Genomic DNA, 25,044 nt, shown 5'->3' with positions numbered 1-25,044 from the left:
TTGAAGAAATAATTTTAGATCATTTTCAAGAATCCAGATAGTAAAAGAGACATGTACATATCTGAATGTAAGGCGGACAGGAATATATAGTCCTCTCTCTGATTTGTCTGCGGCTGGGCGTATCTTTTGCTGGCATGTTAATGTTCTCACCCCAGAGGGGAGGCCAGGAGAGTCAATGGGGGAATATGGCTGGTTATCCCTGCAGAGGTTGGAGTGGGTCACGCTTGGGAAAGGGATCAGAGCCCACTGCAGAGGGACACCGAAGTTAAGAGCAGACCCAGTAACGTGGCACCCGTGCAGACAGGGCCAAAGCCCTTTGACCTCAGGGGAAGCCACTGTATCTCGGCCTCTTCATGACCCTGACATACTGGCCCAACACTGGATTACCTCCCAGGGCATCTTGGGAAGGACCTAGGGGAAGGTGTGAGGGAGTATGGGCCCCACCTCAGCCCCTGAGCAAGAAGAGGCTGGCTGGCTGTGGCCCGGTTGTGCACGTAAGCAGGTCTGGGAGTCCCAAGGCCGTGCCCCCCACCCCCACATCCAGCATCACCCAGTAAATCTTCCTGGTGGAGGGGTGGGGCAGGGCAGGAAAGGCACGGTCCGGGCGTGAGCTCGCTGAGTGTGCACGTCTCCCTTGGCCTTTCTGAACTGCTCGGGGCGACTGTCTCCAGCAGCCGTAAAGCCAGTACAAGCACAGAGCTCTGTTACAGCTTTGAACAGCCTTCTCCTCTCTGGGTCACAAAGCCAGGTGCTCAAAGGGACGACCTAATCAAGAAGTTGGCAAGACAACAGGAACAATAAGCCCGTATTCCCGCCCTCCCTGGTACCTGGAACCCTGGACTGCCTGGGCACCTGGGCAATCTTTACACCCCCCCCACCCCACTTCATACACACAAGTAGTGATCACTTTGCTCTTCCCCTCAGAGCCCCCTCCTGCCCAGAATGCCGCCAGGCTTGCTTGTTTGGATCCTGCTGAGGCCCTGAGTTTGCACTGTCGCGTGGGGTATAATGATGGTGTTGCCTTATCTTGGGCCAGAATTCCTGAAGCAAGTTGGGGCCCAGATTCCTGACAACTCTTGGCTTATAAGTCCTCTGGCCTCTAGCACCCTGAGCGAGGCGGCCTCCCCTGCTCTGCTGGGTGGTGGAGAGCTCCGAGGCAGCCAGACATCCAGTCTGAGAGAGAGGGCTGGGGTCACTCTGAGGGTTTCTAACCAGCTCCTGAGGCTCCAAAGCTTTGGGTAGGAAGACCTGCTCTCCAGAAGCTGACCGGAGAATAATAATTATAATAAGACAATAACTAGCTAGTGTTTCCTGTCTTTGTACTGGATCCCATACTCACACGCATTATCTAATACACTATTCACAACTTTAGAAACTCGGTGGGGACAGTTAGATTCTTTTTTTAAATGCCTTTATTAAGTATAAGAGAACAAAAGCTCAGTAAGCAGAAGGCCACTTCTCAAACTGAACCCCATTTGTCCCCAGAGCCATGCTTGTCCCCAGCACCCATGTTTCTCAACTTCCGGACACATCAGCAACTCCCGGGGATCCCCACCCTAGAGTTCCTGATTCAGTAGGTCTGGGGTGGAGCCTGAGTTTGCATCTCTCCAAAGGTCCCAAGTGGCCCTGGTGATCCCAGGAGGCATGCTTTGAGTTGCCCTGCCCTAAACAACACCTGTGACCCTCAACTTCCTGGAGAGACCCCCTGAGTGTCTGATGACCCTCTGGTTGTTGTCACCTTGTGGTCTTTAGCTAGAACATCCAGTCCCAGTGGGTGTCACATATCCATGCTACCTGGTCAGAGTGTCCCTCAGTCCTCTCCCCAAAACGGGGCTTACAGAGGGGGCAGGCAGACCACACCAAGGCCCCCATCTGTATTCAAGATGCACAGCTTTTCACGACTAGCAGAACACTTAACAGCGTAACAAGGTTGTTTATACACACCTGAGCCATCTTCATGCTCACACAGAAGCAGGGGGTTCAAGGTCAGGGCTCGCTGGACTTAAGACCCCCAGGACACCTTGTTCCTGTCATTGCAGCATCCAGGACATGACTGACACAGCTCATGCTTGGCCTCCCACTGCAACAGAAGTACCCTGAGGACAGGCCTTCTGTCTGTCCCCTTCCCCACTGCACGCCCAGCATCTAGAACAGTGGCTGGCCCACAGAATGCAGACAAGAAAAATGAACAGAATGGCCCAAATAAACAAATGGACAGTGGACCAGCAAATGAATAAGTGATCAAACAAACTCAGACAGAGGCAGGGACAGGCTGGGGAGTAGGAATGAGCATGACTTGCTGAGAAGCCGGAAGGTTAACTGCTAGACAGATACATCCCCCTCTCCCTTCTCGAAAGAGGTCACCTCTTCACAGGTATGACAAGCGCAGCCTGGTGTGGCCTGCCCCTGCTGTCGTCTGGACAGATCCGGACAGAATCAGGCTGTGGGGGCTGCTGTTACAGATATCACACAGTGGGTGGCTTAATCAAGAAATTGTCCCATGGTTCTGGAGGCCCGAAATCTAAGATCCCGGTGTTAGTGGAGTTGGTTCCTTCTTTAAATCCCTGAGGAAAATAGGTTAGGAGTGAAAGTGAGACCGTGGGAAGACCCAAGGTGCTTGGCCCCAAGCAGCGGACACAAGATCTCACCCAGGCATTCTTCCGTAGCTGCACCTGCTTGCTGGGGTGGATAGATAGATAAGGAGGGTGGGGTGAGGGGCTGAGGGGGCCCGGGGGGCAAGCCCCACCCCCCAGGAGCAACTGGAAGCGGCTGTCCTCCTCCAGCAGGCTGCCCCGTGAGCAGCCAGAGCCCAAGTGGCCGCGGGAACAAATGGCTCCTGCTGGCATTGCCGACTTCCCTTTCCAGCGCTTCCTGTCCTGGGTGCAAATTACAACACCGCCCCCGTCCCCGCCTCCTCTTTTGTGTGTCACCGGAAGAAAGGACCCGGTGGGACCAGCTGAGCAGCTGCAGCTCCACCCCTCTGGGCCTTTCCTCAGGCCTTAGGTGTGCTCATTCCAGACCCTTCTTCACTTCCTGCGAAGGCCCATCGTGGCACTGGGCATGGGGAGTGGGGGCCTCCTCTAACTTGCTTCTGTATTGTAATTTCCGTTTTCACTCAAGCAGCCTCAATAAATGCAGTCTCAAGGCTTTTACCAACAAGTCTGAATGAAAGTAGCCACCAATAATTACATAAAACAAACCATCTAGTGGAGAACTGCTTTTTAAGCCCAGGCACCATTCCTAATTTTGTGACTCTAGGCAGAACTTAGCCAGTTTGGGGTTCAACAGAATCCAAAGTCATGAAAAGAGCCCCCTCCCACACACCCTGTATGGCTGGGGTTCCCCCTCCCCGGAACCCCCCTCCACCCCACCTTCCCAGCCTTCCACATGGCCATTTACCTGCTGCTGACTCCAGATCTCTATTTCTCTCCTCCCTCGGTCGTCTGTCCACTGCACAAAGGCATCTCCGGAGGGAGAGCTTGACCTCCTCCACAGGCCGCCCCTCCGTCCTGCTGATGTCTACACGGTGCGGTCATTCCCGGGGGCACATCCAGGAACCTGGGCGTCTGTGTCCACGCCTCCCTCCCTCTCACTGCACGCATTCAAGCCACCATGCCCCAGTCGTTCTATCTTCTAAACATGACCAGAGTGTGTCCTCTCTTCTCTATGGCTGTTATCTTGGTGTAGGGGTCTTCAAATGCCCTGGATTCCACAGTGACCTCTTCTTTGGATGCCCTGCCCCGGGGGGTCAAATCTTTCTCTGATCCTGAGGTGATCTGTGTCAATGCACATCTGCTGGCGCCCCCCTCCCTCCGGCTGAGAACCCTTCAGGGGCTCCACGTCACCGTCAGGCTAGAGTATAACCTCCCGAGATTCAAGAACTTTTAAGGCCTGCCTCAGCCTCTTGCTAGAGCAGCATAGTCACACACACACCCAGGGCGGCTCCTCTGTTCTCTGTGGCACTACCCCCCACCCTGGCCTAGCTCCCTGGCTAACTCCTACTTGACCTTCAAAACCCAGCTCAAGGGTCGGTCAGGCCCTGAGGCACGTTCAGGAAGGAACATGTCTGTCCCCAGAAAGCAGAAGTTTGCTGTTACTCTTTCAGTCATGGGGTCAAGGTTTCTATATTTGGACACTGTACATCTAAGCACCCAAGGGTCTGGGTTCTTTAGAGTCTAGTCTCTCACCATCCACTCCTTCTCTCCTACCTCCACCCCCCCTCCTTCCCCCAAAGAGTGCTGGCCCAAGTAGGTGAGGGGCCAAGCGGCCCTTCAGTGCTTTCTAGAAGGAGGAAGGGCACCCTCATCTGGTGACAGGTAGGATGGCAGGGAGAGGGCAGGCCTGAGCAGGCTGCAGGCTCTGCTCCTAGGGGTTCTAGAACCACCTGGGGACTCCCCCAGATCACAGAAACCTGGCCCCTCCCCAGAGACCCTGATGCAGGAGGTCCCAGGTGTGGGCCTGGCATTTTTGTTTTCAGGAAAACAAGCCCCACAGGGCTTCTAGTCAACACTCAATTTGAGAACCATAGGATATTGAGATCAGATACGAAGTGTTGCAAATACCTTCCCGCTAGTCATACAGAGTTAAGATGCCAACGTTTTGATGCATTCATCGTCTTCCATATTTAAGTTAGAGCACATGGGAGGCCCGTCCTCTGACTCTGCTCCCCACCCCCACCCCCGTATCCTCAGGGAGGAAATGTTTGCGGTGCTGCCTGGCAGGCCTCCTGGCCCCTCAGGAGCCTTCCCCGAGAGGCTGTCACTGACCAGCTGCTCACGGCTGGGATGGTTTCAAATTGGTTGAGCCCTTTCCTGGCCTTCCCAAAGCTTGGGCCTGGGTCTTATGGGGGGCTCCCAGGAAAAAAGTGCCTCAGAAGCAGATGCTGTCCACATTGTGTTTCTGAGCAAAGCGAGGCTGGAAGTCATTGTTCTCGGCTTGAGCGTGCAAGGGAGTCACCTGAGCTCTGTGGTACAGGGCAGGCCTGGGGTGCGGCCTGAGAATTTGCATTTCTAACAAGCTTCCCAGAGGAAGAGTGAGGTCTCTGCAACGTGTCTCAGACCTAAGGGAGGCCAGTTCTGGAATTTGAGGCCTGTGAGGGAGGGAATTAGCCCTGAAGGGCCACGGACCAGGGCCTCTCCTACCCTCACCTCCCCTCAGCTGCCTGTCTGCACTGGACAGGTAGTGAGGAGGGGAAAAAAAAAAACCAAGAGGAAGAGAAAGCACAGCGAAAGGAGGGTGACAGGCCCCTGGGAGCTGTTTCCATCTGCTCCTTGATGGGGAAGTGAATTTAAAAACACCATGGAAACAGCTGTGCCTCGCGTCTGCTTCCCCGTCTTGAATGCCATCGACGGGCAGATTGCCACCTGCGAGCAGGAACGCCGAGGCTAGACGGAGAAGCCGGGCCCCGTGGGGCAGTGCTGATGTCTGAAATGCTAGACGGGGCGGGAGGCTGGAGGTTAGAGAGTTGCCCGTCGCGGGGGCGTCAGAGCGGGGGGAGGTGGCTCAGGTCATGATCCCAGGGTCCTGGAATCGAGCCCCGGGGTCAGTCTCCCTGCTCAGTGCGGGGGGTCTGCTTCTCCCTCTATTGCTCCCCCTGCTTGTGCTCTCTTCTCTCTCTGTGAAATAAATAAATAAAATCTTTAAAAAAAAAAAAAAGTGTCTGTTTGGTACCTCAGTAGTCAGCAGAACATTTAGCATTGTGTTTCCCCCTAGAATTATACTAGGAACCTTCGTCGAAATCACACCAGTGGCATCTACAGCAGGTCCAACACCACAGCCGTGATTTCTTCGAACCCTCAGTGAGACCCTTCGAGGGAGGCCATAGATCCCCCTTTCTCCGCCTCAGGGCATAACTGTTAAACAGAAACTACCCTAGACATTGGATTGTTGCTGTTGATTTTTTTTTTTTTTAATCCCCTCCATCCTGGACAAAACCAGGTCAACCCCACAAACCAGCTGTCAGGATCCTGCTCGCTTGCTGGACGGGTTCAGGTTCGCATCTGGGGTTCAGGTTTGCATCTGCCTCTCACCACCCTGAGTCAGCCAGTTCATGTCTCCGTGCCTCCAGCTCCTTGTCTGTGAATTCCCCGTGGGCAGCAGTTGTGAGATGGGACCGGTGCTGGCCCAGGGCCTGGCCTGAGCTCTGTGACCAGTCACGACCAGTCACGGGAGAGGCCCGTCGCCGCAGCCTCTCCTTTCTGCACCTGCCTGGGGTTGTGCTGCTGACCAAACGCTGCTGCAGCACTGAGGCTACTCGCCTGCAGGCCTTGGTCAAAGAATGAAAAACAGCAAAAAGGGGCGTGGGGGCTCTTCTTCTGGATGGAATCCGGACTCAAGCTGGTTGCTGCGGGAAGGCGCTGGGAGCTCATTTTGTGCCTTGACCATGGAGCAGACCCCGGCTGGTGCCTAGACTTGCAGTTCTTTCCCCTGAAAGTCAAAATAGGAGCTCCTCCTCTGACTTCCTGTGAACCCTCCTCACGGAGCAGAGGTAGGCCCACGCCACCCCTCTCGAGGCCTCTGGGGGGCTGCGAGCTGCCTGTGGTGGTCTGAGCCTTTACAGCGGGAGCTCACCCACAGCCGGCGGGGAAGCCTATGCTGTGAAGGACCGTGAGCTCCGTGAGGGGACCTGTCGTGAGTGTGTGACTTGCAGCCAGCTGCAGGCTTATGTCAGGGGAGGGGGGCAAGGAAGGAGGGTAGGACAGTTGTTCTGGGGACAGGGCAGGGCAGAAAGGCAGGACTCCGCAGGACACACACAAGCACACACACTCGCGCACACACACACTCTATCTGCCCTCACCATCTGGTGCTGCCGGCTTCTACACTGCTCCGCTTGAAAATGCTCTTGGGTGGGGCACCTGGGTGGCTCAATGGGTTGAGCGCCTGACCCTTGTTTTTGGCTCTGGTCATGACCTCAGGATCATGGGATCGAGCCTCATGTCAGGCTGTCCGCTGGGAGTCGAGCTTCCGATTCTCTCTCTTCCTCTCCTTCTGCCCCTCTACCACCCCCCCCCAATAAAAAGAAAAAAAGAAAATGCTCCTAGGTGGTTCCCTTAGGCTCTCCAAATGACCAGATCCAGTGTTTTCATTTCTGCCCTAACTTTATTTGCTCTTTCAGCAATATCTAGCACCGTGGACTATGCCCACATTTTTCAAGCCATCTCCTGGGCTGGAAGCTGGGTTACAGGTTATTTCCCTATTGCTTCCTACCTCTTTGGTCACTTTCCTTGGGGTCCTTCCCTGGCTCTTCCACCTGCTCGTGTCCAGTACACCCTCCAGGCTCCCTTCCCATCTCCCTTACCACTCTGCCCCTCTCGGGGCATTTTCACCCCCACACTTGGCTTCTGTCACCACCTACTTCCAGCTCTGTCTCCAGCCTAGACCCCAATGCTGAAAAGTCACTTCTGACTGCCCACTGGCCAGCTCCCCCAGAGGCCCTCGGGTTGAACATGAGCTCAGTGTCCCCCACCTTAACGTGCTCCTCCCCCTGCATTTCATCCTGCAGCGAGGACGACACCATCCATCTGTCACTCAAGCCAGGAGTTGTCCCCGATCCTCCCCTACATGCATACAGTCCATCTGCCTCCTACCCCGGTCTCGCTGCCTGCCCCCATCTTCTCCATTCCCCCAGCCACTCCCTCCGTGTCATTATCCCCTGCGTTTGACTACTGTAAGCTCCCACCTGCATTCCCGTCCCCTCGGTCATGCTCCGCACTGTTACCAAAGTGACCTTTTGAGAGCACAGTCTGGTAATGGGCATCTGCTCAAAGCCTCCACGGGGACGCTGTCAGAAGGTTGCCTCCACCCCTCGGTCGTCGTCCTGCTCACCTGCCTGACCACCTGTTTCACAAGGTAACCACACACACGCTTTGCTTCACCAACCTGCAGCCCGTCCCTTGCCTCCCTGCTTTTAACCACAGTCCCTTTCCTCCTAATTCCCACTCGTCCCTTAGAGGTCATTCAGATGCCACCTCTCTGGGAACATTTGCCCTGACCGGCACTCCCTGCCATCCTCATCAGCTCTGGGCTCCTCCTCCTGTGTTCCTTGAACATTTAGGGAAAGCTCTTCCAGAGTGATGATCACCCTGAGTAGGGAGAGCTAGTTTACACCTGTCTCACCTGTCCAGGGGCCCATCTCACTGTGTCTGTCGTTCAGTCAATGTTGCTGGAAAGGTAGAGAATGAGGAGAGGGGATGCCGACAAATCCAATGCAGACACAGCTACTTAATAAAAACTGTCACCTGGGTCAAACCAAGAGCTCAACAGCCCAGTGTTCTGGCTCTAACAGCCATTCCAGTGAATGTTCTGGAATGTGAGATAGAATCACAACGTGTCAAGCCTGAAGGGTCAATTAAGGTCATCTGATTTCACACTCTCATTTTAGAGAGGCGGAGCCGATTCCCTAGGTGACACAGCTTAGGAAAACAGACAGGGGCTCCTAGACAGCAACCACCCCCTTCTACAGGTTCCCCAGAGGCTGCTCCCTTAGAAACACATCATGGCTTCAGCATCTGAGATTAGTTTTAACACTTCTTCTTTTCCAATTTATATTCTCAATATTCTCAGAGATAACAGATACCTTATTTCACAAGTATCATGAAAAATCATGTAAAATTTGTGAATGGCTCACTTTGTCGGAAAGTTTATCTTTATACTGAACACAAGTCAGCCTTGGGTCCAGTCTTCGTCTTGAACATGTGGTAGAGCTCAGAACTCGACACTATTTGGTTTTCAAAGATGGACTGTTTCTCATCATACTCTTCCCTCTGCTGCCTGGCATCATGTCCAAAGCTGACTCTTAGCCTGAGCCTTGCCCTTCTGTTTATATGAAACAGTGTGTCACCATTAGGGCCAGTCTTGGTAACATCTCCTTTTTTTCTAGAATGTAGTTATCTCCTCAGCACATACGATGTCATGCACATTTTTCCGGAAACATATTTTATCTTCTGATTTTTATAAACAAAGAATCTCTCTCTTTTTTTTCTTCTAGAAATCTTTATTAAGCACTTGAAAGAATTTCCGTAATCCCTGACTTCAGCTTGCTCCTGGGAATTGTGGAAAGAAAACACACAAAGCATTGGTCTGAGGTTTGAAATGTTCAGTATGCAAATCTCAGTTTCCCGGCAGGACAGGCCCTGCCGTGGGCTGGTGTGCGTGAGGGATGCTTCCTCCTTTACTACATGGTGATTTACAGCCCTCTAGTGGGTCTTTCACGCAACATTATAAGGGAAGCTGAGGGCCCTGAGGTATGGCTTTGTTCTTTTGTTTGTCCCTTCACTTGTTCCTCCCTCCCTCCCTTCATTCATTTACTCACTCACTCATTCATTCATTCAATGTACAGAAGCCAGTGGAGTGCCCATTTCTGTTCCAGGCACGTTTTAAGAGCTGGAGATACTGCAGTGAACAAAATAGACAGCAACAAAAATCCCATGCATTAGTTACTCAAGACAAAGAAAACAGTGAGTTGAACACATCTGGGGCAAAGACCAGGAACTTGATTTTGAACATGTTAAGTTAGAGATACTCACTAGTCTTCCCACTAGCTTCTCTCCAGAATTAGCTTGGGTCTCTGAGAACCCTCATAATGCAGATAATCTCTTTATTTGGGATTTCACCACATTTCTGTTAAAAACTGATCACGTGAGTAAGAAGACCGTGAGGACAGTGAATTTGGCCCTGGGTGTGAGCGAGAAGTTCACGCCTTGGCCCCGTTCTCATGGAACTGCTCAGCTCTTAGTTCTCTGTTCAATGTTATCTTGGTTTCTGTCTCGGTTCTCTATTTTCTTAATTCTGACCACAATTTGTAATGGTTGAGTTTCTCTGTGCATGAGGCACACCAGTACATCTCTCTTCTCCACCGTCAGGACTGCATGTGAGTCCTACTCACGGGGGTATCTTCGGCACCTGGCAGGGTCTCAGTTTATGTTTGTTGAAGATTGAGAGTTTTTGTTGTAATAGGTCAGAGAAGATAGAGCTACACAAGAAGCTAGGGATAAAGACTAGTAACCGGCATATTCTGAATGAGTAAAAAGCACAGTTAATTCCTCTTTTAGGAGAACACCGTGGGTTGAAGGGAGTAAGGAAATTTTCGGGGAAGAAACCAGGTGCAATCCGAGTATTAAAAAATTGGTGGACAATGGAGGAAGGAGAGAGGAAGTGATGGGGGGAAGGGGTGTTTCCTGTACAGTGTTCCTGATTGGCCTGCATATGCTCCTTGGCTTCCAGTGTCTCTGTTCTAGTGCCCAGAGGAGCTCTGTCCAGCAGAGTATCCAGTGGACTCTGCTGGGCTGTCTTGCCCCTTACAGTCCCCCAATGGTATGGACTAACTTTGGCTGGTTGTCAGGGTTTGTCCTGCCATGTCTATGTTACTTTTTTCTTTATCATTGTGATCAAGGCTCTCTTGTCTCTTCTCTAATGAACACCTAGCATATCAACGCCTATCATCACACCTGGCACAGAGTAAGTGCTCAATAAATATTTGTTGAATGAACGTATGTGTCTAGATGCCACTCTCCATACTCCTGGGATGGCCGTCCCCTGATATTTTCTGCCACGGGGCTGGGACATTTGAAACATGTGTACTTCAGGGCTCACTCCAGATCCTTGCATGATTATTAATAAACTACTCTCTCATACTTTCATTTAACAAAAATTAATTGCATGCCCCCTTTTACAGGACTTATAATGGCTGCCAGGAGCTTGGAGCTAAGCTACTGCCAGACCCATGTAAACAAATAATAATAAATAACAAGGGAAATATTGATTTATGTACAAGGGGGTCTGTGAACACTGTAAATGGAAAAATTGCTTGTTTTAGCAAGCTAGAAGGGTTTCCTAGGGTATAGGAAAGTAATTTGGTATTGAGTATCAAAAGACAAGTTGTGGGATGCTTGGGTGGCTCAGTTGATTAAGTGGCTGCCTTCGGCTCAGGTCGTGATCCCAGCGTCCTGGGATTGAGTCCCACATCGGGCTCCTTGCTCGGCAGGGAGCCTGCTTCTCCCTCTGCCTCTGCCTGCCATTCTGTCTGCCTATGTTCGCTCTCTCTCCCTCTCTCTCTGACAAATAAATAAATAAAATCTTTAAAAAAAAAAAAAAAAGACAAGTTGTATCCTCTAGACAGACTTGGGGGGTGAATGAGTGGTTAAAGGAGTTGGGTGGACAGTATTCCAGGCAAGCGGAAAAACAGGTACAAAGGTGATGGTGGTAGTAGGAGCTGAGAAAGTGTGCCAGGTTTGGAGAACTGGAGCAAAGCCTGAGAGCAGAAGAGTGGCCAGAGAGAAGGTGCAGGGCTGGATTTGGGGCAGACCAGTCAAAGAGCCCCATGCACGTCAATCTTTAAGAAGTACTAAAATAAAAAAATACAGTTTCAATTAGCTCAGACACTTGTGGCTCTTTACATAACTTTTGAAACCTAAATTGGTCCTATTCCCTTGAGGTAAGACAGTGTCCTTGAATGTTATTTTAATAATCCTTCTGGCTGGCAATTCCAATTATGCTGTATTCAGTGCATGTAAGAAATTCTTTATTTTAAACAGAAACTGGTTTGTAATTCTTATTAATAGAAATTCAAGTTCCTTTCAACTCCATGTTGAACAGATATTTAAAGAAAATTGACCTACTTATGCACTGTCAAATTATTAGTCTTCTGGTAATGGACTATTTCTCCTTCGAGGCCTGGCCCCCCATCCTGGTAAAAACAGGACTCTTTGATCTGCCTAGGTGAGCGAGGCACCGGGAAAAAGCTATAGCTTATGACATATTGTCAATTAATTATGTGTTTGGCACCCCAAATAACCTATGTAGTAGTCTTTTCTAATAAAAATTTTTTGTAGGAGTCTTAAAGGTAAACCTGTTTCTGTCCTAGAGCCACCATATTTTCCCGCGTATTCCAAAATATCAAGGACTTCCATATTCTACACTGAGGTTTTGCATACATCCTGTGCATGTGAAACAGGACTCTAAATTTAGTGTTCAAAAATACAGTCTCTCTATGATGACTACATCCTAAAGTCGTGCGTAAGCTTTAAATCATTTCTATGAGCATCTACTGTTTTCAAATCGATTTCTTCTCTTCCTGGCTGTTGGACCTAAAACAAATAATCTAACCTTTCTGTGCTTCCATTTCCTCATGGGAAAGAACACTAATTCCCGCATTATAGGTCTGTGCTGAGGAATAAACGAGACAACACGTGTAAAGTGCTTGGCACAGTCCCCCACCACAGTCTAACCTATCTTCAGCAGAGCTTCTGTACTCTGCATCTCAGCACTGAGCTCCCAGTCTGCAGTGTGACCCCGCCCAGGCTCGGGGTTCAGGAACCCAGGAGGAGGGCGTGTGCAGAAGAGAGTGCTTAGTGTAAGGGGTCAGAGTGCAAAGGTCAGAAGGTGGCCGGTGGCGGCAGTGTGCAAAGAAGTCCAAGGAGAGGTCCCCGGACTTCGATTACCTTGGCGACCTCAGCGGGAGGGACAGACTTGCGGAGATCCGCCTACACCCGCTTTCTATCCCTGCCTCTTTTCGGTTTAGCTCCGCCCCTTTCTCCCGTAGCGGGCGCGGGGCTGAGGGGGAGCCGACGCCGACAGCGACGCCGACGCGGTTGCCTAGCGATGCGCCTTTCCCAGGATGCCTAGGATGTTGTGTTCTTTTAACCAATCAGAGAGGCGAAGCCAGCTCACCGCGGGCCAATAGGCTGCCAGGCCAGGGCCCGCGTCGGTTAAACCGGGCTGGAGACTGGTGCGGCCAGGTAGGTAGTGTGGCTCGGAGACTCCTCCGAGCCGGCGGAACGACCTGCAGGAGGTCTGCGGGGGGTCCGGCCATGCCCACTCGGGCGGAGGACTACGAGGTGTTGTACACCATCGGCACGGGCTCCTATGGCCGCTGCCAGAAGATCCGGAGGAAGAGCGACGGCAAGGTGAGCGCGGGCCACCTCCGTGTCTCCGCCCCTGCAGCGGTTTCGCCCGCCTGCGGCGAGCGCCCTCGGCCCCTGGGATGGCGGAAGAGCGGGAGGCCTGGGGCTGTGGCTCTCCACGGCGGGTTGCCGGGAAGAGCTTATCTCTTCCAGGTCTGTGTCTGCCCTGGGTCGCGCAAGGGCTGGGAGACTGCATCTGTTAAGATCTCTGTTTTTGTTTTCTTCCTTTTCTCTTCCCCTTTCTTCCTTTTTCCCGCCTTGACTTGCTGAGGGCCTCCCATTAGTGACAGGTAGCTGAGTCTTGAGCTCTTTCAGAGTAGAGTATCCTCTTGGACATGGAAAAGAGGCAGGATCAGCAGAACCTGGAGATTTTGTCTTGCAGTCAGAACTCATTTAAAATAACCATTCTTCGGAGTTTTGGATTCTTAATTTCCCAGTGTGTGTAGGTAGATCTTATACAGGAGGAAACAATGGAGAGGGAACTGCTGACGGAGAGATCTTTACTAAGGTCTCTCACTCTGGAAAAGTTTGGTTGGAATGATGGACTTTGCCCCTGCTCCAGCTTTGACCAAAGTACCTTCCGCCAACCTGCCACAAAGCAACTTAGGGTAAGGGGTTGGGGGAGGCCTAAAGTGCCTCGTCCCGCTCTCTCCTGCTGCACAATTTATCGGTTGAAATTTAGGGTAAAGTTAAGGAAATAAACGCAGGGGCTCTAACGTTCATTGAAATAAATAAATTAGATGATAATGATCGTGTGAGCTATTAAATAGAGAAGTGACTTCAAAAAAATTTAAATTTTAGAATGCTCATTCTTTGTCTCTGAGAATAAAGAGTTCACTCATACCTTGGAAATTCTTACTTCAGATATTAGTTTGGAAAGAACTTGACTATGGCTCCATGACAGAAGCTGAGAAACAGATGCTTGTTTCTGAAGTGAATTTACTCCGCGAACTGAAACATCCAAACATCGTCCGTTACTATGATCGAATTATTGACCGAACCAACACAACACTGTACATTGTAATGGAATATTGTGAAGGAGGGGACCTGGCCAGTGTAATTACAAAGGGAACAAAGGAAAGGTAAATTAATCTTTTTTATACTTAAGCTGAGAACGGGCCAAGTTTCATTTCTGTTAAGCATCCTGTTGTAGGACTGGGGATGGAGTACTTAGTAATGTAAAAGACTGTTCTTATATTTGTTTGTTTGGTGGGTCCACAGTACTTTAGAAAATCCCTGGTGAATGAACATCCCTATCTCATATAATAAAAGTTTATTTCCCTATTTGTACACTTCAAAAACTAGATACTTCACATAATCCCATCTTTTTAACGGTTTTGTTCCAAAGTTTTATATATATATATGTGCTAAGTTAATCTTTATATATATAGTATACATATATAATATAATATACTAATGTATATTAATAAGATACTAATAATTAATGATATATTAATATAATACATGTGTGTAGAATATGTATATATACATACATATATGTGTGTGTATGTGTGTGTGTGTGTGTATATATATATATATATATATATATATATATAGTAACACAAAGTTGTATAACTGCTTTGGTTTCAGACAATACTTAGATGAAGAGTTTGTTCTTCGAGTGATGACTCAGTTGACTCTGGCCCTAAAAGAATGCCACAGACGGAGCGATGGTGGTCATACCGTGCTGCATCGGGATCTGAAACCAGCCAACGTTTTCTTGGATGGCAAGCAAAACGTTAAGCTTGGCGACTTTGGGCTAGCTAGAATATTAAACCATGATACGAGTTTTGCAAAAACATTTGTTGGCACACCCTATTATATGTCTCCTGTAAGTACTTCAGAATTTAGATACTTTTTAAACATCCTAATGCTAAGCATTCAAATGCAGGGAAATTGAAGTTTTGTTTATTTCTTTGCTTAGTAATACACAATAGCCAAGGAATAATCATGTTGTTCATTTTACAGGAAGAAAATTTACATTTTTGCAAATGGATCATCAGACTGTTAAATTCTTCTGATGAGCAATTAAAGTGAAGCTTTTTTTTTTTTTTTTAAAGATTTATTTATTTATTTGAGAGCATGTGAGCGCCTGAGTGGAGGGAAGGGCAGAGAGAGAGGGAGAGAATCTCAAGCATGTTCCCAGCTGAGTGTAGACCTCAACTCGGGGTTCAGTCCTGGGACCCTGAGATCATGACCTGAGCTGAAACCAAGAGTCAGATGCTTACCTGGGTGACAGAGCCACCCAGGCGCCCCTAAAGAGACACTTTTATCGAATGACTGCTATGTGCCAAGTGCTGGGATTACGAAGATGAAATGGGTTTTGTCTCTGGCCTCAAGAGCAACATTTCCTAAAGTGCCTTGGGTCCTGTACACCAGCTTGGACTTATTTGGAGGGTTTGTTTAAAATGTAGAGTCCTGGCCCCCAAACCCAAATCCAGTTCTTGCACTGGACTTTGATTCTGCTTCCCCCAACCCCTTCCACTTTTCACTTTGGACTCTGCCTTTTAACACACTCTCTAGATGGTTCTTGGGCATGCAGATTCAGGGCTCAGTTCAGATACATGTTTTTACAGTGTTCACTTCTTGTACTTGTGCTTTTTTTTAATGCCTTTTTGGGCAGGAGCTGCAGCCCACCCACCTAGTCCCTCTGTTGCTGGATATTTTGTTTCCAAAATTCCTTATCCTTCTAAAGAGCTCTGCCCTGCATACCTTTTTGTGAATTGTTCTTTCTTCCTTTTTGGTTTTTTCCTTGGCATGTGGCTCTCAATGAAATTGAAAGGTCAAAGGATATGAACTGTTTATGACTCTGGAGATATTTACCTGATGGCTCTTGAAAAGCTTGAAGCAGTCAAATGCTATCACCAATGTGTTGTATATGAAATCTGAGCAGATCAGGATGGGGATTTCTTCTTCTTTTTCTTTTTTTTAACAGTTCACAAACATTTCCATGATTTTCCAGATCTTTTAGAGTTATTTTCACCAAGTTGACTATAGTATAAAACTTTGTAAATTAACAATTTTGTTTTTGACTACGATTAGACATTGCCAGAGCCCTGCCATTTTCTCAGTGGATCAGATTCCAAATAGAAAGGCTTTAACATAAAAGAAAATCATCTAGAAGCGCTTCTTAGAAAACTTAAAACCTTGTGATTCTTTTGTTCCTTTTCCCTCCTGCCCTTATAATTAGATCAGTTCAGCCCTCCATAAGGCATTGATTGTCAGGAGGTGGTATCAGATTCAGCTGCTGGGAGTTTAAAACACCAAGATGCTTCTTGAAGGTTTTGGTACTTGATTCTGTGCCCTGTGTTGAGAAGAACAACTATGGTAGACTATTACTGTATGTGTGGGAGACAGGCAAATGATTAAACTAGAAAATGAGAATATTAGTTGATACTGTGATTTATACTGTGGACTGAAGGGAAAATACATAAATGGATAATTCAATTAGCCATTTATACTTCTGTCATTTAAATGACCAGATATATGTATTGGTTATTCTGAAATTTTCTCTGGTTCTTTTAAAATGAGTTTCTAGATTATGAATGCCTTCAGGGTAGAGGTTTGAATTATCAGCCCTTGGTCTATCATAACACAATAACATTTGTGAATGAAAAATAAGTGAATGAATTATATAGGATAAGATCCTATATATATCTTATCCTATTATATTAGGATAAGATCGTTATCTTTTTTCCATTATACATTTGAAGATAAAATGCAAAGTACCATCTCTTTTTATTATGATACAGGTTCAGACATAAACTGAATGGGTCTTTTTATTTAATATTTTTGTTACAGATATAAAATATAATATAAAATTTTTTCTTTCTTTTTTTTTTTTTTTTTTTTTTTTGCTCCAAGTCAATATAATCAAACTTAGAGATTCCATTTTTATCTCAGGTCATTTTGTAAGTTTTAAAACAAATTTTTACCTCCTACAGTTTTACCCTCTCCTTCCCCTTTAGGAACAAATGAGTCGCATGTCCTACAATGAGAAATCGGATATCTGGTCACTAGGTTGTTTGCTGTATGAATTGTGTGCGTTAATGTAAGTATGATGAAGACAGATTTCTGGTGTGAAGTTCATAGTCACAGACGCTTGTCACCTTTCACTACATTCAGCTTTTTGCGCATCCATGTGTATTCCAGTCCAAAAGACTCATACCTTGGGTTAAAATTAAGGTAGATGGACAGCACAGACCTTGTACTCCTGAAACAAATATTACTTTATATGTTAATAAAAAAATAGAATAATTTTTCAAGAAAAGATAGATGGGCTGGTTAAAAATTATATACAAATTAATAGTGTGATCCCTGAGGCTCGTTCACACTTTTAACCTGACTTGATGTGTCCCTTGCCAGACTGATGCTTAGCTCAAGGGGAAAACACATAGGTCTGGCCTATGGAAGAAATAAAACAAATCTAGGGGAGAGGTCTGGGGAACTGGAGAACAAGAAAGAGCTCCCATTCTTTTCCTTTTTTTCCTTCTAAACTATTCTGTAGAGCAGTGGTTCTCAGCTAGGGAGCGGGAAACAATTTTGCCGTCCAGGGGACATATGACAATGTCCGGAGACCTATTTGGATGTCACAGCTAGGAATAGCTACTGGCATCTCATGAATAGAGGCCGGTGATGTTGCAAAACATAGTCATCGGATGCACAAGACAGGCCCCTCAACAAATACTCTATCACCCTAAATGTCTAATGCCAAGGTTGGGCAATTTAGCTGTGGCAGACAGTCCCAGAAGAAACATAAACACAAACGAGCTAAAACTGTGCTCTCGATTTGGTTCCTATTCCGTATTTTCATTTTTACATTAAAAACATTTTTCCCCCAGGCCTCCATTTACAGCTTTCAACCAGAAAGAACTAGCTGGCAAGATTAGAGAAGGCAAATTCAGGCGAATTCCCTATCGTTACTCTGATGAATTGAATGACATTATTACGAGGATGTTAAATTTGAAGGTAAAGACCATAAGATTATATTGTCTGTCTCTCGATTACGTTGTGGAGTAGCATATTTTCTCTCTCGGAGCACTGAGACTGAAGCGGCATTAGCTGTATTTCTTTGGCTAAATCTATTCTGTTAACCCAAGTGAAAACATGTAAATTTGGCAAATTGTGCCTCCTGGCTGGCCTACCTTCTGTGCTCTCTTTTGTCTCCTCCCTCTGTCTCTGCCCTACTAGCAGATGGTTGGTAGCAAAGCAAGACTGCAGAAAAGCTCCAAATCCTCAGTTCCCTTGTGTACCTCACTGTGGCAGGTGGCGAGGGAAGGGGCCACAAATGAAGACTTCATTACCCGGCCCCTCTCTCCAGATCAGAGATCAGAGGTGGGGCGGGGGAGGCCTGGCTAGAAGGAGTCAAGGAGAAATAAAGAGATTTGGTGGAAAAAATCTGGCCATGGGATGCGAAGGGAGGTGTCCTAGGGTCAGGCTGATGTAAGAGTGGATTTCAATGCTGTGGAATTACAAAGCAGGATAATGACCACCTAACAGGACTGAAGTTCAGGGAGAGCGAAGTTCAGGGAGAGAGGATCTCACTTAAAGCAGTATTGGGGATGCAAGGCGGGATGTGCCCTAGAGCGGATCTGGACATGCACCAAGCACCAGCTCAGGGACTGAACTTTGGTTAGAAAGGCTAAGTGGGAACAAAGGTAAGCTCACATCTGCATTACTTTGTGGACCCAGAACTGCATGGGTTAATAAAGGCCCCAGTGAACTCCATCTGTCCAGGTGTTTAAGACTCATGCATGAAGGAGTCTTTCTTTTCGTCTCGGAAATGTACGCAGTTTTCCATGTACCTGCTCTTTTAGGATGAGTATCGTGTTATAAAATCTCGACTGTAGCACTGGACATTTCCCCCCCCCAGGATTACCACCGACCTTCTGTTGAAGAAATTCTTGAGAATCCTCTGATAGCAGATCTGGTTGCAGAAGAGCAAAGAAGAAATCTCGAGAGAAGAGGGCGCCGATTAGAGCCAGAGAAGCGCCAGGACTCCAGCCCGGTCTTGGGAGAGCTCAGACTGAAGGAGCTTCAGTTGCAGGAGCGCGAGCGGGCCCTCCAAGCCCGAGAGGAGAGGCTGGAGCGTAAGTCCGCATGGGGCCAAGCTCGGGAGTGCTCCACGGGGTTCCCTGGTGTGTTCGATCTGCTTGAATGGAGTATTTGACACGCGTATGTTCTAGAACATTCCTGTAAGTACCTGAGAACCAGAACCATGTCTCGTGAGACAGTACACGAGGAGTGCCGGCACCTGCATGCTGAGCCTTTCTCTGAGCTCGGTCGCTCCGACTGGCGGTCACTGTGACCCTGACCACCTGACCGCAGGGGCCATCACACTTTCCCTTCCTCCGCATCTTTATACCCTACATTTTTTCCCATTATAAAGGAGCGTTTGTGCATTTGCCGCTTCCGTAATAAAAGCCATCACTTCCACTTTCTGATCTGTCTGAGCCAGCACAGTTGGATGTAAAATTCTGGCACGCGGAGGGCCTCGATGTATTCAGGTAACTGAGCCAAGCACACGGTGTTCGAGGCCCTCAGACTCCCTGAGGGGGATTAACTGATCAGGTGCTAGTGAGTATTTGACGTTGAAAGTCTGTCTACTCCCCTCAGTATGGTGCGGGGTAGCAGCAGCCTGGGGGCCTCACATCAGCTTTTTCCCGTCAGGCCACCCTCGTGGCTCAGCTGACTTGGCTTCTGCAGCTGTGTGGCCGATGCCAACTCTAGACACATTTCTGTTCAAATGAACTTAGCATCCAACACAGTCATCTCAGTTTTTACCTGCTGACGACGGCCGTAGCGTGCCGTGAGAGATGCTTTCTGTGGAAGTATAACCTGTGCTTACCCAGAAACCTTTGCCCGAGGCTTCTGTCAGTAGAATTTGTCAAACAAACAAATCTTTATTAAAATTTCCCTAGCGTTCTGTAGTTTCTACAGCAACTGAAATCCGAACTTCCTTAATTCTGGGCCGTGGATTAAAAAATGTCACTGATCTAAAGAAGTACCTCCTCATTAGTTGTGACTTTTGTTTTTTTCTTCTCCCAGAAGGAGAAGGAGGGTTTGTCCCATGAGGTCAGGTAATGCCCGGAAAGTGGACCGTTGCCCATTCTCAGTGGAGAGCAGAGATGATTTTAGTTGCTTATTTTCCCAAAATGAGTTCCTCTCGCACAACCTGACCAAAGGCGGAGGCCAACTTCGTATCTGTGCCCAAACCGGTCCTTCTGCGAAAGCCTGCGGCAGCACCGCACACGCTGAGGTGCTGGATCAGAACCCAGCACAGCAGGCTGACGGGGTTTCTGGTCAGAAAACTTCCACGGTGCCCCTGAGGCGCGCTGGTTGTGAGGAGACGTGAGGCGGGGCGGTGACCGGTGTGAGCGGCCTTCTGCCCGCCGCCTCCGGCTAACATGGCTCTCGCTCCCTTGCCTTTTTAAAGAGAAGGAACGGGAGCTCTGTGTTCGGGAGAGACTGGCAGAGGACAAGCTGGCGCGGGCAGAGAGTCTGCTGAAGAACTACAGTCTGCTGAAGGAGCAGAAGTTCCTGCGTCTGGCGAGCGGTCCAGGTATGAGAATCGGCTCCGCCAGCAGGAGCGGCCCCCGCAGACACAGGAAGGGCACCCGCGTCGCCGCCCTGGGGCTTTGATAGCCCTTTTAACTGACCAAGTCTCCCGTTTTAACACGGACTTAATTGAATATATGCATTTCGATGGAAAAAAATGATTTGGTGATGGCAGTGATTTACTTCATGGGTTCACAGACTTGAGGCGATGAGTCATCATGATTTCGTCTTCAGTTTTATTTACTTCGTCAAACTACGTGTTCAGTTTTTGAGACTTGGTCTTAAAAGTTAGGGTATTTTAAAAAATGAGTATATCATCAAAACTCTACCTTTCTACCCCAAACTCTATATTATCAAAACTCTACATTTCTCCCCCATTTTCAAGCAGAAATCCCAGCATTTAACTCCGGCCGCGTGAGCAGGTCACACGTGCCACCTCCTTTACAGAAGTTATGGCTTAACAGGTGTGATAAACCGACCGTAGACTAGGCCATCACTTTTGGATCTTTGCAAAGACCCCTTCACGTTGAAACGTGTGGTTGTCAGAATGGTTGGTTGATTTCACCATGCGCTGCTTGGGTTTCTCCCATTCCTCGGCGTCGTTGGCGACAGTCAGGCCTTGTGCCCTCGCTCTGCTCTGTGAGACCCCCCCGTGGACCAGCTCTGACGGGCCTTCTCCACTCCACAGAAACCCTACCTCCACCTTAATCTAGTCTTTAAGTTATAGGAAAAGCACAGTGTTAAACCTCTTTTCTCTAAATTTCTTTATGACATAAATTTTTTATAGAGTGTTTTTGTTTTAAAAATCGAGTGAATTTTCCAGTGAAACAGGCAGATTTCTCTTATGGCTTTCTACTACCCTGGAGGGCAGCACTGGAGAAGGCTCTCCCTTCCATCTGCAGTAAACTGAGAGAGAATCTGGTTACTTCAGTGAGAGTGACAGCATTTTGTGTATGGAACAGACCAAAAAAACTGCTTAAGTTAATCTGATGGTCATAATGACATGATAGAGATACGTGATGGAAGTGAATGAAACAAGAATTATTTAAAACTTGGGCTTCATCTCTTTTGAAATACCTTCTTTTTTCTCAATATTACTACCTACCATTTCAGTAGTTTTAGAATATTTATTCCAGTTTTTCCCTTAATGCCACCCACAAAGACAAAGCAGGCTGAAATTATGATCACTGTGGTAGAGGCAGGAGACATTTCTATCCGGGTAAGTTTCACGCATCAAACCTGTTGTCCAGAATTCTTGAAGGTCCTGCCGGGTCTGCTCCTCAGGGGAAAGAGCTTATTTCTGTCTTGCCCTGAGAGTCTTTGGACAAAGTCTGGGAAGAACTAGAGCAGGATGATGTGTTTCAATATAGAATATATAAATATAAATATATATAACTATATATATAATATATAAATTGAAAATATGTATCATATATTTATTATAAATTATGAATATATATAAATATATAAATAATATTTAAAATATTATGAAGGGGCACCTGGGTGGCTCAGTCGGTTAAGCGGCTGCCTTCGGCTCCGGTCATGATCCCAGGGTCCTGGGATCAAGCCCCATATCGGGCTCAGAGCCTGCTTCCTTCCTCTGTCTACCTCTCAGTTACTTGTGCTCTTTCTCTCTGTCAAATAAATAAATAAAATCTTAAAAAAATAAATAAAATATTATGAATATATAAATTGTATATATAAATATAGAAATATGTATATTTATCTCAATATATAAATATTTATATTTTTTTACCTACCTACCTCAATGCAAGTCATGGCAAACACTTGAAATGAGCTGTAGGAATCAAGGACACCCCCACCCCCCACCCCAGTCTAGGAGCTACTTGATGGTAGAGAGCACCGAGAGCACTGAGCACATCAGTCATAAACAAAGCAGGGACAAGTGGGTGCCCTTGTGCACTCAGGACGGTTAGAAAGATCCTCTCTCTGCCTTCAAGCTATAAAATTCCGATCAGAGGAAAGTATAATATATCAACATCCCAGTGAGCAGCAGCATCTCTGTAAATGCTCTTAGTCTATTTAGTGAAATGGTAACTCATTTTCACTTAGTGAAATACGAATTCTTTTGCTAAACACTTATTTCTTCTAAAACTACCCTATTCGTTAGATCTACAAGTTGATGGTTTATGAAGACAGAGATTTGTTATAATAAAGGTGGACATCTTTGAAGCAGTAGAGTTAAGGTCTGAAAGCCATCAAGTTTGCTTTGCAGCTGGAACAGGCACGATGTACGGAATGGGCAGGACAACTGGAGGGCAGTGCTTCTCTCTGCAGCCTGCCCCCTCCCCTGCACCCCTCCCCACCCTCCCACATCCCCCAACACCAGCTGGACCCCAGAACCTTTCCATTTCTTGGGCCTAGAGTGTCTCCTCAGAGAGCCACATGGATCCTCACCTCCTCCTCGCATCAGGTCTGCTCACAAGTCCCCTTCATCCCTGTAAACACCATCCAGCCCTTCTGTCTCCCTCTCTCGGTGCCCCCGCCCCGCCCCCTGTGTGCTTGTTTACTTGTTTATGGTCTGCCTCCTCCTACGAGAATGGGACCTTTGTTTGCTCCACAATGGCCCATACAGTGAGCTCAGTAAATATTTGAACATAGTTCCTTTAAAAGGACACAAAGGAAAAATAGAAAGTTTCTGGAATTCAAAACTGCGAGTCCCCAACCCCCAGATAGTTCAGTCAGTAGCTAATAATGTAGCCACTTCAAGTACATTTTTCTTCATATAGAAAACACAATTCACAGTTTTCACTACACCATTAACTTGAATTACCTTTTCCAACCTGAATTTGCCTAGGTTCTTTTTGAAATAAGTTTCTGCTCAATTAAGCTGCCTTGAAATAAGTGTTCTTGAATATTTAAGCAAAACTATACATGTTCTCTGTAAAAACAAAACAAAGCAAAGCAAAAAAAAACACAAACAACCAAAAAAACCAACGTGCTTCCTTACTTTTGTGAAAGTTATGTGTTCTAAGTAGAATAGCACTTGTTTTCAAGAAGAGAGATAAATCACGTCGATTTCCAGAGGTTTTACATTGTGGCCTGTAATCCCCAATGCACTTAACCTTGAAAGAAGAGTTGGCTGTTAAGAGACTCTGTTCCTTGGCACATTCCAGGATCAAGTTTTTCAATGCTGTGGGCTAAAAAATGGATTGATTTGTGCCAGCATCACGCCCCCAACCTCCTATCCCAGAGAAAATAACACAGGTCCCCAGATTTCCAATGTAAATGGAAAGAATAAATGTTTTTGAGAAGTCTGATAAGTACAGAGGAGTTGAACTTAAAACCCTTTCTCTTTCCTTTCTAAAGAACTTTTCGATCTTCCTTCCTCGATAATTAAGAAGAAAGTTCATTTCAGTGGCGAAAGTAAAGAGAACGTCATGAGGAGTGAGAATTCTGAGAGTCTGCTCACCTCCAAATCCAAGTGCAAAGACCTGAAGAAAAGGCTTCATGCTGCTCAGCTCCGCGCCCAAGCCTTGTCAGATATTGAAAAAAATTACCAGCTGAAAAGCAGACAGATTCTGGGCATGCGCTAGCCCAGAGAGAGCCCCAGAGCTATGTATAGTATGTAGCTTTGCCTACCTTTTAAAGATTGATATTCAACTGCTGTAGCTTTACATACTCGGTTCCATGAGCCATGCCTTTTTGTATAGTGAGCAAGATATTTTAGAATTACTTTGGTTGTTCTTCTGCAACAATTGTACAAAATGTACACACCTTTAATTTTTCTTTCTTTATAGAAAGAATGACATTTTCTTGGTGGGTTGGGCTTTTAATCCTGTGTGTGATTACTACTAGAACATGAAATATGACATTCTAAAGGTTGGGGGGAAATAATGTTAGGAAAAAAAAATAGCCAGACGTAGCACTTAGTGAGAAGTTTTAAATGACTGAGTGGTGTTCTGACAGTTGTCGTGCCTCGTTGTAAGGTTTTACATGTTCTTGAGCTTACAAAACCTAATTGGATACAAACCGGCCACTAATACTGTGAACGTCTCGCTTGTAAGTGTCCCACTGGTCTGCAGTGGAAATGTGTCCCCTTTTGTGAAATTCATCACTGTGATGTCTATATTCTTCCTTTTTATTCTATTTAAGAGTGTTTCAGCTGGCTGTCGTTTACCACCTGTTTCTCACTAAATAAAAGAATGCTTTCGTTTTCCTGTATTCATGTCTCATGCATTTGTTGATCTCTCAGTGGAGGGTGTCTGTGCCGGCGGACATTCGGCAGTCTTGGAGACAGAAACTGTAATGGTTGTGGGGAGGGCCCTACTTGGATCTAGTGGGCAGAAGCCGGGGCACTGCTCAATGTTCTACAATGTGTGGGACCACGCCCACCACAAAATGTCTATTAATAGAGCCATTCCTTCTTCTTTCTCCTTCCTTCCTTCCTTCCCCTCTCTCTCTCTCTTTCTTCCTTTCAATAGTGCTACTCTTGAGAAATCTGATGGAGGCTAAAATTTACTGGAACATACCCCACCCTTTCAGGAAACTTCACTTGGATAGATTCTTTTTTTACATGTCTAACTTAATACAAATCAGCAGGGCTGGCCATGCCCTGCACAGTTTG

At 47.1% G+C, this 25,044-nt stretch overlaps 1 protein-coding gene and 1 long non-coding RNA gene across 2 annotated transcripts; one reads left to right on the top strand and one right to left on the bottom strand.

Annotated features, from left to right (window-relative positions):
* Positions 1-63: 63 nt before the first annotated feature.
* Positions 64-3,408, bottom strand: LOC309849646. The gene is made up of 3 exons (XR_014303804.1): positions 2,649-3,408; positions 1,945-2,564; positions 64-765 (listed from the first exon to the last, which is right to left on the bottom strand). It is a non-coding gene; the product is annotated as an uncharacterized lncRNA (long non-coding RNA).
* Positions 3,409-11,562: 8,154 nt separating this feature from the next.
* Positions 11,563-24,641, top strand: NEK2 (NIMA related kinase 2). Its single transcript, XM_082702453.1, has 8 exons — positions 11,563-12,902; positions 13,764-13,981; positions 14,490-14,730; positions 16,868-16,950; positions 17,741-17,867; positions 18,772-18,988; positions 20,335-20,460; positions 23,787-24,641. Exons 1-8 carry the CDS (start codon positions 12,807-12,809, stop codon positions 24,011-24,013), a joined length of 1,335 nt encoding a protein of 444 aa, XP_082558579.1. The 5' UTR covers positions 11,563-12,806; the 3' UTR covers positions 24,014-24,641.
* Positions 24,642-25,044: the final 403 nt, after the last annotated feature.

Source organism: Mustela nivalis (genome assembly GCF_964662115.1).
Source record: "Mustela nivalis genome assembly, chromosome: 16".
In the NCBI taxonomy this organism is placed as follows: domain Eukaryota; kingdom Metazoa; phylum Chordata; class Mammalia; order Carnivora; family Mustelidae; genus Mustela; species Mustela nivalis.
The sequence above is the reverse complement of the archived record's forward strand: the minus strand, read 5'-3'. Positions and strand labels throughout refer to the sequence as shown.

Coding starts and splice junctions, on each gene's coding strand:
- NEK2 (XM_082702453.1), top strand. CDS start 12,807: ATGCCCACTCGGGCGGAGGACTACGAGGTGTTGTACACCATCGGCACG. Junction 16,951..17,740: donor TATGAATTGTGTGCGTTAAT/GTAAGTATGATG, acceptor TTTTTCCCCCAG/GCCTCCATTTACAGCTTTCA. Junction 18,989..20,334: donor CCGAGAGGAGAGGCTGGAGC/GTAAGTCCGCAT, acceptor GCCTTTTTAAAG/AGAAGGAACGGGAGCTCTGT.